Below are 15,126 nucleotides of genomic sequence, written 5' to 3' on the forward strand. Positions count from 1 at the left end.
CACTAGCGTTTTTTGCAATACGTCGCAATGCGTCGTTTTGGCGAAAAAAACGCATCCTGCAAAAGTGCTTGCAGGATGCGTTTTTTTCACCATTGACTAACATTAGCGACGCATTTGCGACGCATTGCCACACGTCGCAACCGTCGTGCGATGGTTGCGCCGTGTTGTGGCGGACCGTCGGCTGCGAAAAAGTTACATGTAATGTTTTTTGCTCCCGACGGACCGCCATTTCCGACCGCGCATGCACGGCCGGAACTCCGCCCCCACCTCCCCGGACCTCACAATGGGGCGGCGGATGCGCTGGAAAAATGCATCCACTGCCCCCGTTGTGCGGCGTATACAACGCTAGCGTCGGTACGTCGGCCCGACGCACTGTGACGGGCCGAGTACGACGCTAGTATGAAAGTAGCCTAAGTCTCTATCAGCTTTCCACATCTTGCCACAGGGATTTTTCCCAATTCCTCAAGGCAAAACTGCTCCATCTCCTTCAAGTTAGATGGTTTTTTCAGGTGATCAGCAATCTTCACGTTTGACCACAGATTCTCAGTTGGATTAAGGTCTTGGCTTTGACTAGGCCTCTCCAAAACGTTTACACATTTCTCCTTAAAGGGAACCTGTCACCCCCCAGGCGTTTGTAATTACAAGAGCCACCTTGTGCAGCACTAATGCTGTATTCTGACAAGGTGGCTCTTTTAGTTCTTGTTCCTGCCACTGCTCAAATAATCGTTTATGAAATTTGTCATTTGTCCCTCGCAGGCGCCGGGACAATTCAATACTGCTGAGGAGGCGGCGCCGTGTAAACATGAGGAAGATACTGACGGCTGTGGTGCGTCTGTATTAGGGGGGAAAGACCTGCCCCCGAACGATTTCAAGGTATGAGGGACAAATTTCATAAATGATTATTTCAGCAGTGGCAGGAAAAAGAACTAAAAGAGCCACCTTGTCAGAATGCAGCATTAGTGCTGCACAAGGTGGCTCTTTTAGTTACAGACTCCTGGGGGGGTGACAGGTTCCCTTTAAACCACGCGACTGTTGCTTAAGCAGTATGCATTGGGCCTTTGTCTTGTTGGAGGGTGAACCTCCGTCCCAGTCTCAAGTCACTGACAGACTGAAACAGATTTTGCTCAAGACTATCCCTGTATTTTGCAACATCCATCTTCCTCTCGACTCAGACCATTTTCCCTGTCCCTGCTGCTGATGGTGATCTTGGGATGATGAGCTGTGTTGGTTCGGTCTCATCTCACCACAGCACCTTCTTCCATACATTTGGGGAGTCTTCCACATGTCTTGTGGCAAACTCAAAATGAGCATTACAAATTTTGTATGTAAGTAAAGGATATTTTTTCTCCCATTCTTCCATAAAGGCCATCTCTATAGAGTGTACGGCTTATTGTGGTCATATAAACAGATACTGCAGTCTCTGCTAGGGAACTCTCCAGCTCCTTCAGTTACCCTTGGTCTCTGTGCTGCCTCCTGATTAATGCTCTCCTTGCCCGGGCTGAGGGTTATGGTGGCCGGCCCTCTCTTGGCAGATTAGTTGTGGTACCATGTCCTTTCCAGTTGATGATAATGGATTTGATGGTGCTCCATGGGATCATCAGAGATTGGGATATTTTTTTATAACCCAACTCTGACTTGTACTTCTCAACAACTTCATCTCTGACTTGTTTGGAGATCTCCTTGGTCTTCATGGTGTTTGGTTAGTGGTGCATCTTGCTTATTGGCCTTCAGCCTCTGTTGCCTTTCAGAAAAGGTAAAGTGTATATACTGACAAACCATGTGACACTCAGGTTGCACACAGATGGACTTCCTTTCACTAAGCATGTGACTTATGAAGGTAATTGCCTGCACCAGAAATTTTTAGGGTCTTCATAGCAAAAGGGGTGAATACATATGCGCATGCCAATTATTAGTAAATTTAATTTATGTCTATATTTTCCCACTTCACCAAGTTAGACTATTTAGTGCTGATGCAGCACACACAAATCAGATTACAAAAATATTTAAATACAGGTTGTAATGTAACAAAGTAGTTAAAAAGCCAAGGGGGTGAATACTTTCTCAAGTCGCTGTTGGTCCTTATTCATCATTGGTGAGGGGTTTCTAAGTCACTTTTTCTTTTCTCTTTTTTTGCAGTATTTGATGAGGTTTTCTGTGCCAGATTCTTCAAAATGAGATACATATATGTGACTTTGTAGCACAAAAAGTCGCACGTTTTATTAATAGGTTGCAAATTTGCGCTCAAATTCCAGACATACATAAAATCACTCCAGAGAGGGTATGTACATTTGTGCTAAAATTTATCGATGTATTTATTTTCTTTAAAGTCACAATTGATGAATCAACCGAAAACATCTGAATATTCCCTAAAAATGAACAAACTAAAAGAAGAAAAAAGGTGCAAAAGAAAATCCAAGCAATTAACAACAAAAAGAAGAAGCATTCATGAATCAGACCCTTTATGCTCAAATTTTTTGATGTATCTGACAGATATTGTTCTTTATTCCAATATGCTCTGGACGTGGCCAAACAGTTCACTGCCCTTTTCACCTACTTTTTTTCCATCAATCTCCGCCCTCCTTTCGCTTGTGTAAACCAAACTGTCAATCAAGAAATAGGAATACTAAGATTGATTAAAAAACAAAGGTGAGAAGGTGCACCGGACCACTGGGCTATGCCCAAAATGCACCAACTGGCTCATTAGCATACTTGAATAAAACATTTTTTCGAAGAATGTAGTTACAGATTTGGGCACCGATTTTTATTAGGACTCGGTCCCTTACAAAGTGCTGTGATAGGTTTGTACAGTCATTTTTTTGCTGACAGACGTAATATAAAATGAACATTAACCCTCTGTACTCGGAAGCATTGAATAATATACTTTATACACACACAAAATAAAAAATCAAGTCATTACTTCTATCCTTTTCAGGCTGAGAAAATGCTGATTACAGTATCAAAAATATGATTGCAGAGCAGAAAAAGTAACAAATATGCAATGATTACTGCACTCAGACGTTGTGAACATTTCTAGTTTTTTTTTTTAAAGTAAATCCGGTTAATTAAACTATTTGCAACTTAATATGATTCCTTCATATGGCTCCAAATAAGAGAAATGTGGAATAGGCCTTAATGGGATTTGGAAGGATATGGGACTTGTTATTTTGCTGCGTCAGTTCTCGGAGAGCCGGCAGCCTGGAGAGCAATTACAGTGATAGATGGCCTGTCATGTGGGCACTAAGAGTGGCGATTAGTACCTCTTGACATGTTCAGCATTGCACAACATGGCGTAATGGGAGAGGTGATAACACCATCAAGCGTCTGAAGTGCATCTTTCCACAAATTGTTATCTTCTCAGAATACTGTCAGAAATAATTCGCTGGCACTTGTGTTTTTACAATATTTTGTGCAAACAAAAATGGCTATACATTTAGGAGCAATTTCCATATTTTGATGAACAAGAGTAAAATTAGACTGCTATTTCTAAGTTATTTTTCTAAAATTACGTATTTTGAACCAGTGTGGGTTTTTTCCATAATTTCTGCCTCCAAATATGAAATTAATAAATTGTGATAGACAGTGACCATGGTGCCAAGGAGTCTATTGTGTATCATGAACACATTGTGATCCTGCCACCAGCCTGGACAGTGGATATTAATGATACTGGGCAAAAGAATAACATGGAGACCTCAATCAACTAACGTGGACATGAAATAATCTTTGTTTTAATAAAGGAAGCAACTAACTGGGTTCAAATCCCACCAAGGACTTCATCTGCAAGGCGTTTGTATGTTCTCCCCGTGTTTGCGTGGGTTTCCTCCGGTTCCTCCCACACTCCAAAGACATATTGATAGGGAATCTAAATTGTGACCACAATGGGGACAGCGATGATAATGTCTGTAAAGTGCTGTGGAATTATTGGCGCTATATAAATGAGTAAAAGAAATAAATTCATTATTAACCTTTGTACACTGCCTGACATCTTCATTATGTAAAAACATAACTACGCTGTATCTATGTAGTAATTCCCTTTATTTTTATATCTCTGTTTATAACTAAAAAAAAGAGGAGGTTTACAATAAGTAAAGGAACGTTATTAGGGCTACGTGACAGAATATACAGCACATATCGTGCTGCACAAAGGCTTTTCTCTATTTCATATATGTACATAATGGGGAAACAGCTGTGCGGTACATCCATGTATGAACATCATGTACATGCCTGGTAGCAAAGCCAATTGTCTATGTTATAGGTGAATCACGACTGATTGCTGAATAGACTGATTGACCAAACAGCCATTATGCCAAGGCTTAAAGAAGCTCTCCCAATTTCATTGTTTCTATGACTGCATCTCTATCTGTCACTCTCTGCACTACTTTTACATGTGTAAAATTAAACGGTTGAAAGGTTGAACCCTGCTCTTACCTATACATTTTGTGACATGGACTGCACAGTCATCATCATTAACTGTGATAGCAACTTTTGCCTTTCCCCTGTAGAGAATGTCAGTGAAACAGCCCATGTTACTTCATTACATAGCATCGTCTAATGGCTGAGATAGGGGCACTTGTCACATAAGGGGATCACATCACAAAGGTTAATATGAGATTACATGGCCTACTTTTACAGATGTATACCATAAATTTATAGGTAAAAAAAACTAAATAAGGTAGTACTACTGGGACAACTCTTTCTCAATCCATATGTTTCCCACTTTTAAAATAATAATACTTATATTCACTGATGATACCGTTCTAGTAATGTTGACACTGTCTCTGCGGCAATTGCATAACAGTGTGATGTCACACAAACCCTGCGGCCAATTAGCAGCCACTTCACCCTCCTCACCTTTGGACATATCTTATACATCCAGATGAAGAGAGAGCAGCAGCGCTCACTTCCTACAGATATAAACGATTTGTCGAAAGCGGAGAGTGTAATATGGCTGCTGGTTGGCCGCTAGGTTCCCGTGCTATTCCCTGGCATCTCCCCTCTGTCAATCCCTTCACTGGCTCCCCATTGCCCAGAGACTCCAGTACAAAACCCTAACCATGACATACAAAGCCATCCACAACGTGTCTCCTCCATACATCTGTGACCTAGTCATCCGGTACTTACCTGCACCCAACCTCCGATCCTCACAAGATCTCCTTCTCTACTCCCGTCTTATCTCCTTTTCCCACAATCGCATACAAGATTTCTCTTGCGCATCACCCCTACTCTGGAAACTTCTACCACAACATATCAGACTCTTGCCTACCATCCAAACCTTCAAAAAGAGCCCGAAGACCTACTTCTTCCGACAAGGCTACAACCTGCAGTAACCACCAATCGACCAAACCGCTGCACGACCAGCTCTATCCTCGCCTACTGTATCCTCACCCATCCCTTGTAGATTGTGAGCCCTCACGGGCAGGGTCCTCTCTCCTCCTGTACCAGTTGTGACTTGTATTGTTTAAGATTATTGTACTTGTTTTTATTATGTATACCCCTCCTCACATGTAAAGCGCCATGGAATAAATGACGCTATAATAATAATAATAATAAATAATAATAATGTCACGCTGTTACATGCTTGCCAGTAAGAGATAGTGCAAACACCGCTATAACACCACTGGAGGTGAGTATAAGTATTACTGTATTTTAAAAGGGGGAAATATGCAAATAGAGAAGGAGTTGTCCCAGTAGTGGACAACTCCTTGAAGACTTAAGATATATGTGAGGGGGTGGGGATGCAGTTTTAAACCATTGCCTTGGGTGCAATTTGAGCTTGTCTATCCTACATAGATGAAATATTGTAAATGAATCTGACTGATAGACAATTTATACTATAATGTATAATAATGTGAATTATGTTATTTCCATAACAATGGAATATTGAATGACTATTTGACAACATAATTATGGGATGTAAAGTTTTCTACAGCCGGAAAGTTTCTTTAGCTTCAGTCATCCATACTTGTTCAGACTTTCTCATTTGTGTTTGTCTGGTCTTTTTTATTTTTCAGAGTATAAATAGCTCTTGACAAGTTTATTCTAATGTTATCATACAGGATGTGGCAGCATATCTATCTCACTGACCCTGTCAAATCCAGCAATCACAAATTCAATGCATATATTTGTATATAAAATCATTTTAGTCAGGAACAAAATTGCATTAAAATACAATGTGTGATCGGCCTGCAGAGAACATGACATGGTTTTCAATTGGAAAAGTTGATAATATATTTAAATTGATTTGTTTTTAGCGAGAGGATCCTTTTTTAAGTTCAAGATCATTTCCTCCGGAAAGTAATTCATATTCATGGAGATTTTGTAGGTTTTGTTTGCTGCCATATTATCTGCCCAACTGTCTTGCCTAATTTGGGAGTTCATGTGTCAAACTTACCCCCTTACAAAATAGTTTGAAAGTGACACAAAAATTAAAGTCTTAGCATTACTACAAGTAACGGGTAAATATAATTCTTTCATGTTGACTTTTCCTATAAGAGTGCTATTGGCAGCTGCCACCTTACGTTACTACTATATAGGTTCCCTACATATTAGAAGTCTTCATATATCAACACTTCAGCATTGGAGGGGGGGGATTTCTACATGTAGAACAAGTTTTAATATGTCAGAAAAATAGATTTTTTTTCCCTGGGAATAGGACCCTTTCCAGGCGTGAATTATACACTAAACAGTTTAGGGTACTTTTGCGTTACTCCATGTCTTTATATATGTAACAGATCCATTGTGAACGGAAAGCTAAAACTATCAATACAATTTATGTTAACGTTAACCAACTGGTACATAAGGATTGGCTGAAAATATAATGAGGCAACTTGACATCAATATGTCTGATTGATTGTCAATGATGAAATGCTGACAGTGGTGTATGCCAGCGGTTTATTCCCGATCGTCATTGAATTAATCTTGTGTACTCACTGAAAGTTAGCCAGTGTGTTTGACAAGCTGTAGCTCTAAGTAATTGTCATTCAAGTTCCCATGAAACTTTACTCTCTGGTAACTGGAATCAACATAATTGCTAGTATGGCTTTATGCATAAATGGAAAATACATTTATTTTCCATTTACACGGCGTTGGGATTATGTAAATCATGGCAATCTTTGCACAGTACTGTGGAACATGATGACTCCATATAAATGAGCAGAATAATAATCAAGAAATGCAAAATTGTACTAAAATCAGTGCAGGATAGATAAAGTAAAGTACTGAAATTGTTACCCCAAATGTCATTTATTGCTTTACATGTTTCATTGAAGTTACTGTGTAATTTGTAAATTAGTCATCTAAATAGTTTTCCTTGGGCTGTCCAGGAATGAAAAAAGTATGTATATGTATATATATAAGAACTATATTCATCATAAAAAGAGCAAGGAAAGTGATTATATGGCCTTCTCACAGGCCTGATCTCATCAGCGCCAAGTCTGTGTGGAGTTATATGAAGAGTCAGAATAATCTGCGCAAGCCTCCATCCACAGAAGATATGTAGTTAGTTCTCCTTCCTAGATGTTTGTAACAACCTGCCTGCCGAGTTTCTTCAAATACTGTGAGCAAGTACCTAGAAGAATTGATGTTCTTGTGAAGGCAAAGGGCGGTGGTCACACATTGATTTGATTTAGATTTCTCTTTAATTCATTAAGTTTGCATCTTTTTAGATAAAAATAAACTATTAACACTTCTATTTTTGAAACCATTCGTACTTTGCGGCATTTTTCCACAAATGCCTAAAACCCTTGCAAGGTAAGGTAAGAAAATAAAAAATCTAAACTAATGTTCACTTGTTAAATCCTACACCACCACAGTGCCACAAGTTTTTACTGTGCTGCACTTAATGCACATTCATACGACTTCTACAGCCAATCCCTGGAATCATACATTACTACAGTAAAGTAAACCTTGGAGGCCACTAAAGCATCATCGAAGGAGTAGCGGAGAATAAATTAGGTGAGGTTTTCTATTTTCTTACATTTTTGCTGTTAGACAATTACTTTTTAAATCCTGGATAGTCACTTTAAAGTGAAACTCCAGCTAAATTTTCATAATTAGAAAACTAGATGAACAAGGGGAGTTTACTTAGCGGGGCTGTTAATTCTTTAATTCTGGACACTAAATGAAAATTGTCTGCACACTAAAGGTCTTCAACAACATAGCAGCCAACAGTCCCAAAATTACCGTTGTGGCTGTCCTGATTTTTAGGTATACTAGGGGCCCGTTAAAATGCTTGGCTGAAAAATAGATGTGATTTGCGTTAAAAAATGGGGTGCTTTCTCAGGCAGTTCTGGAACATTTCTGGTGGACCATAGGTTGGGACCTAAATAGTAAGTAATATTGGTAAGTACATAGCAATCCAGAAAACACCATAAAACAATAAGGGCCATATACGAGTGGCGGAGGTAGAGGAGACAGGAAGTCTGTGATCTGCGGTTTTAGCCAATAGGTGCAGATTACTAAATGATGTCAGAAAAGGGAGCATTTATTTGCCATCTCTCCAAAACTGCTCAGTAACAGGCACCTGTTTGGTTTGTTCCTGTGTTATGAAGGGCATATCGCATACAGAGCACCTTAAAAGGGAATCTGACAGTGGGATCAACTCTCCTAAGCTGTCTACATTGAAGGAAATAAGTATTTGATCCCTTGCTGATTTTGTAAGTTTGCCCACTGACAAAGACATGAACAGTCTATAATTTTAAGCGTAGGTAATTTTAACATTGAGAGATAGAATATAAAAAATAAAATCCAGAAAATCACATTGTATAAATTATGTAAATTTATTTGCATTTTGCAGTGAGAAATAAGTATTTGATCCCCTACCAACCATTAAGAGTTCTGGCTCCTACAGACCAGTTAGACGCTCCTAATCAACTCGTTACCTGCATTAAAGACAGCTGTCTTACATAGTCACCTTTATAAAAGACTCCTGTCCACAGACTCAATTAATCAGTCAGACTCTAACCTCTACAACATGGGCAAGACCAAAGAGCTTTATAAGGATGTCAGGGACAAGATCATAGACCTATACAAAGCTGGAATGGGCTACAAAACCATAAGTAAGATACTGGGTGAGAAGGAGACAACTGTTGGTGCAATGGTAAGAAAATGGAAGAAATACAAAATGACTGTCAATCGACATCTATTTGGGACACTGTGCCTCACCTCGTGGAGTAACTTTGATTATGAGAAAGGTGAGAGATCAGCCTAAAACTACACAGGGGGAACTTGTTAATGATCTCAAGGCAGCTGGGACCACAGTCACCAAGAAAACCATTCAGGCCCATCTGAAGTTTGCAAATGAACACCTGGATGATTCTGTGAGTGATTGGGAGAAGATGCTGTGGTCAGATGAGAAAACAATTGACCTTTTTGGCATTAACTCAACTCGCCATGTTTGGAGGAAGAGAAATGCTGCCTATGACCCAAAGAACATCGTCCCCACTGTCAAGCATGGAGGTGGAAACATTATGTTTTGGGGGTGTTTCTCTGATATGGGCACAGGACTACTTTACTGCATCAATGGGAGAATGGATGGCGCCATGTACCGTAAAATCCTTAGTGACAACATGCTTTCCTCTGCCAGGACATTAAAAATAGGTCGTGGCTGGGTCTTCCAGCAAGACAATGACCCAAAACATGCAGCCAATGCAACAAAGGAGTGGCTCCAAAAGAAGCACATTAAGGTCACGGAGTGGCCTAGCCAGTCTCCAGACCTTAATCCCATATAAAACTTATGGAGGGAGTTTAAGCTCTGAGTTGCCAAGCGACAGCCCCAAAATCTTTATGATTTAGAGATGATCTGCAAAGAGGAGTGGACCAAAATTAATCCTGACATGTGCATAAACCTCATCATCAACTACAAAAAACGTCTGACTGCTGTGCTTGCCAGCAAGGGTTTTGTCACCAAGTATTAAGTCTTGCTTGCCAGAGGAATAAAATACTTATTTGCCATTGCAAAATTCTAATAAATTTATAAAATTTAAACAATGTGATTTTCTGGATTTTGTTTGTGATATTCTATCTCTCAATGTTAAAATTAACCTACCCTTAAAATTATAGACTGTTCATGTCTTTGTCGGTGGGCAAACTTACAAAATCAGCAAGGGATCAAATAATTGTTTCCTTCACTGCATATGGGCATGCACTTCAGAGAAAGTTTAATAAAATAATACCTTGTTATCTGGGATCCAATGTCTTATTCGAGAGAAATCCACAGTTTTTTAAATATATACATAGCAGTTTAGACCTATGGGCCGGATACCTATCTTTTTGAAAATTTGCTTATATTAAATGTAAGGGGCGTTACTAGTGTGAGACATGTAATAACTGACAGTCTGCTCTCCTGATCTACATGTCTCATACTGGTAACATCTCTTTTCATTTAGAATAAGCTTTAGAGACAGATTCTCTGGAGATCTATTTCCGGCCCATAGATCTTAACAGGTCATTAACATATTAAGAAAAATGTGGATTTCACTGGGATAAAACATCAGATTGCAGTTATCTAGGTATCATTTTATTCACCTTTCTATTACGTACAAGCAAATATAGACGGCTTATGAGGGTAATCCTACTAACATATTCCCTTTAGGGAGATTTAATTTGAGAGATCAAAGTGAAATAATTAAGAGCCCCCTTATATTCATCTTGCTAACTTTGAAAATTTCACTTCTAAGCATTCAGTTATATAATAAAGCTTTAAAAACCTGTTGAAGACTCACAAATATGCTGACTGGAGAACTCAAAGTATTGCTGTCAGTAGCGAAAAATGAGTCAATAGCTTCTAATACTGGAGGCGGCCATACAATAGAATCTTTTACATCACATCTAATTTATGTTTTTTCCTGCAATCACATTATTTGTGAATACATAAGCAGGAAATGAGGCTGCTTACCATGCAATAAGTGTGAACTCCCTTCAAGCTAAATGCAAATGTCGCTATAGCTAAAGTACGCTATTATTTAGTGGAAGCTTTTTTGACAGCAGAACATAACATAAATAGTTATAAGTAGAAATACTTGTAATGTATATAAATTACACGACTATTCCTTCAGGCTCTAATTTTAATTTAGATGGAGTCATATATTTTCCTTTCGGGAACCATTTTGCAAATTATTCAGGAAATGAAAAAATATACACAAAACAATGGAAATTTTTTTTCTGGTTTTACCTCTTAAAGAATAAAGTAAGCATTTATTCCAACACTCGTAAGTGTACGCAGGAGATATACAGTGGGGCAAAAAAGTATTTAGTCAGTCAGCAATAGTGCAAGTTCCACCACTTAAAAAGATGAGAGGCGTCTGTAATTTACATCATAGGTAGACCTCAACTATGGGAGACAAACTGAGAAAAAAAAATCCAGAAAATCACATTGTCTGTTTTTTTAACATTTTATTTGCATATTATGGTGGAAAATAAGTATTTGGTCAAAAACAAACAATCAAGATTTCTGGCTCTCACAGACCTGTAACTTCTTCTTTAAGAGTCTCCTCTTTCCTCCACTCATTACCTGTAGTAATGGCACCTGTTTAAACTTGTTATCAGTATAAAAAGACACCTGTGCACACCCTCAAACAGTCTGACTCCAAACTCCACTATGGTGAAGACCAAAGAGCTGTCAAAGGACACCAGAAACAAAATTGTAGCCCTGCACCAGGCTGGGAAGACTGAATCAGCAATAGCCAACCAGCTTGGAGTGAAGAAATCAACAGTGGGAGCAATAATTAGAAAATGGAAGACATTCAAGACCACTGATAAGCTCCCTCGATCTGGGCCTCCACGCAAAATCCCACCCTGTGGGGTCAGAATGATCACAAGAACGGTGAGCAAAAATCCCAGAACCACGTGGGGGGACCTAGTGAATGAACTGCAGAGAGCTGGGACCAATGTAACAAGGCCTACCATAAGTAACACACTACGCCACCATGGACTCAGATCCTGCAGTGCCAGACGTGTCCCACTGCTTAAGCCAGTACATGTCCGGGCCCGTCTGAAGTTTGCTAGAGAGCATTTGGATGATCCAGAGGAGTTTTGGGAGAATGTCCTATGGTCTGATGAAACCAAACTGGAACTGTTTGGTAGAAACACAACTTGTCGTGTTTGGAGGAAAAAGAATACTGAGTTGCATCCATCAAACACCATACCTACTGTAAAGCATGGTGGTGGAAACATCATGCTTTGGGGCTGTTTCTCTGCAAAGGGGCCAGGACGACTGATCCGGGTACATGAAAGAATGAATGGGGCCATGTATCGTGAGATTTTGAGTGCAAACCTCCTTCCATCAGCAAGGGCATTGAAGATGAAACGTGGCTGGGTCTTTCAACATGACAATGATCCAAAGCACACCGCCAGGGCAACGAAGGAGTGGCTTCGTAAGAAGCATTTCAAGGTCCTGGAGTGGCCTAGCCAGTCTCCAGATCTCAACCCTATAGAAAACCTTTGGAGGGAGTTGAAAGTCCGTGTTGCCAAGCGAAAAGCCAAAAACATCACTGCTCTAGAGGAGATCTGCATGGAGGAATGGGCCAACATACCAACAACAGTGTGTGGCAACCTTGTGAAGACTTACAGAAAACGTTTGACCTCTGTCATTGCCAACAAAGGATATATTACAAAGTATTGAGATGAAATTTTGTTTCTGACCAAATACTTATTTTCCACCATAATATGCAAATAAAATGTTAAAAAAACAGACAATGTGATTTTCTGGATTTTTTTTTCTCAGTTTGTCTTCCATAGTTGAGGTCTACCTATGATGTAAATTACAGACGCCTCTCATCTTTTTAAGTGGTGGAACTTGCAGTATTGCTGACTGACTAAATGCTTTTTTGCCCCACTGTATCATAAGGAACAATGGTAGAAACTCTTAAACATTGTTACCTTTCTTAGATGCTTGGGAAGAAATATTCAGCTTGCTGGATTTAGAAAAGAACCTGCGAATTCTACTATTTCCATCCTGAAATTCACTGTCTTTAATGGTTGCTTCAAGTGCCAGTCTCTCTTGTTCTAGTCTCTGGAACTCCTCTACAAATTTAGAAATGAAGAAATAGTTACTGATAGATTCTGGAAAATTAAATACAGTAGGTTTTCCCATTACAACCTCCTTTTTTCCTAAGTCTTAGAGACTTATAATATGACAGGTTATAAAAGTAATTACATAGGAGCTCTGACCCCTGGTAGACCCAGTATTGCTGAGAATGATAGGCCTTTAGGTCTGGTTCTGGACTCATTTGTCTGCTTCATAAAGACCAACTCACTGTATCACGTGGTCTTTAATGCCCACCACCGTAGTCGAGTCTCAAGGCAGATATGTAGCCAAAAAGTTGAAGGCCTTCTGAAACTATTCATACTGTAGATAAATTGGTACAGTGTTAAAACTGAAGAGAAGATTACTCAGATAGGATCATTTTCCAGAGTCACCAAATACCTCTGCTTTTTTCCAGAAAGTCTAACAAGTTCTAACTATCAAGTAACTAGAAGATGAATGTATTTGATAAAAAGTGGTGGTGTAGACCTTCTATAACTGATCTAAGACTAAGGGGTGATCTTATTTTAATGTATAAATATATGAGGGGACAGTACAAAGACCTTTCTGGTGATCTTTTTAATCATAGACCTGAGACAGGGACAAGGGGGCATCCTCTACGTCTGGAGGAAAGAAGGTTTAAGCATAATAACAGACGCGGATTCTTTACTGTAAGAGCAGTGAGACTATGGAACTCTCTGCCGTATGATGTTGTAATGAGTGATTCATTAATTAAATTTAAGAGGGGACTGGATACCTTTCTGGAAAAGTATAATGTTACAGGGTATATACACTAGATTCCTTGATAAGGCGTTGATCCAGGGAACTAGTCTGATTGCCGTATGTGGAGTCGGGAAGGAATTTTTTTCCCCATGGTGGAGTTACTCTTTGCCACATGGGTTTTTTTTGCCTTCCCCTGGATCAACATGTTAGGGCATGTTAGGTTAGGCTATGGGTTGAACTAGATGGACTTACAGTCTTCCTTCAACCTTAATAACTATGTAACTATGTAACTATGTAAATTCAAAGTTACATATGGTAGGCTGAAAAAGACACAGGTTCATCAAGTTCAGCCTTTCTCCACAAGTTATACATTCTCTACCGCTAGGTTATTTATGACCCACAATCTTTTGTGGTCGGGCATTCCACAGTCTGACTGCTGTAACTGTAAAGAACCCTTTCCTATTCATCTGCCGGAATCACCTTTTCTCTACCCGTAATGAATGTTCCGTTGTCCTTTGTAAGGTCTTTGGTAGAGACAAATCATGTGCCAGTCCTCTGTATCGATCACACATGTATTTATACATGTAAATCAGATGGCCTTTGAGGCGTCTTTTTTTCTATACTAAACAACTCCAACTTTTCCAATCTTTCATTGTTACCTCCATTCAGTGTAATAATCTAGTTGCCCTCCTTTGTATAAAATCTTTTCAATCCCAAACTGGATCCCATATTCAAGATTTCACCTTAGAAGTGACTTACAAGATACAGTCGGATCAGGTGATTTTTTCTATCTTTTTATACATCCTAAACGTGTTGTTTGCTTTCGCAGCTGCTGCCTGACATTGAGTACTGCTGCTCAGCTTACTTGCATCCAGAATACCCAAGTCCTCCTGTTCTGTAGTCCATACTCTGTTTCCTTTTAAAGGGAATCTGTCACCCCCTGGGATGCTTTTAAGTTTTTACTATGGGCATACAGGTGATAGAATGGTTAAAACCGTCTTACTTGTATACCTCATAGCTGCGGTCTTGTTGCTGAGAAATAGACTTTTAATGTGTTATTTTAATGTGTTGCCTGGAAGAAAAACTCTTCAGAAGCAGTGACTCGCTTGCGCAGAAGAACAATGAAGACAATGCCCATAGCAGGGCGTAAAAGATACAGTGAAGCCTAGCGAAAGCCTCAAAATCTTAATGATTTAGAAATGATCTGCAAAAGAGGAGTGTACCAAAATCCCTCCTGACAAGTGTGAAAACCTCATCATCAACTACAAAAAACGTCTGACTGCTGTGCTTGCCAACAAGGGTTTTGCCACCAAGTATTAAGTCTTGTTTGCCAGAGAGATCCAATACTTATTTCTCACTACAAAATGCAAATAAATTTATATAAT

General features: G+C 39.4%; 1 protein-coding gene across 1 annotated transcript in view; it reads right to left on the bottom strand.

The window, feature by feature from the left end:
* The window catches only part of SLC12A1 (solute carrier family 12 member 1), a 156,570-nt gene that overhangs the window by 40,942 nt on the left and 100,502 nt on the right, over positions 1-15,126 (bottom strand). The window contains exon 20 of the mRNA XM_077263725.1: positions 12,874-13,017. Within this exon, the coding sequence (XP_077119840.1) occupies positions 12,874-13,017 (144 nt within the window). The remainder of the gene's footprint in view (positions 1-12,873; positions 13,018-15,126) is intronic.

This window comes from Ranitomeya variabilis, chromosome 5 (genome assembly GCF_051348905.1).
Source record: "Ranitomeya variabilis isolate aRanVar5 chromosome 5, aRanVar5.hap1, whole genome shotgun sequence".
Classification (NCBI taxonomy): Eukaryota; Metazoa; Chordata; class Amphibia; order Anura; family Dendrobatidae; genus Ranitomeya; species Ranitomeya variabilis.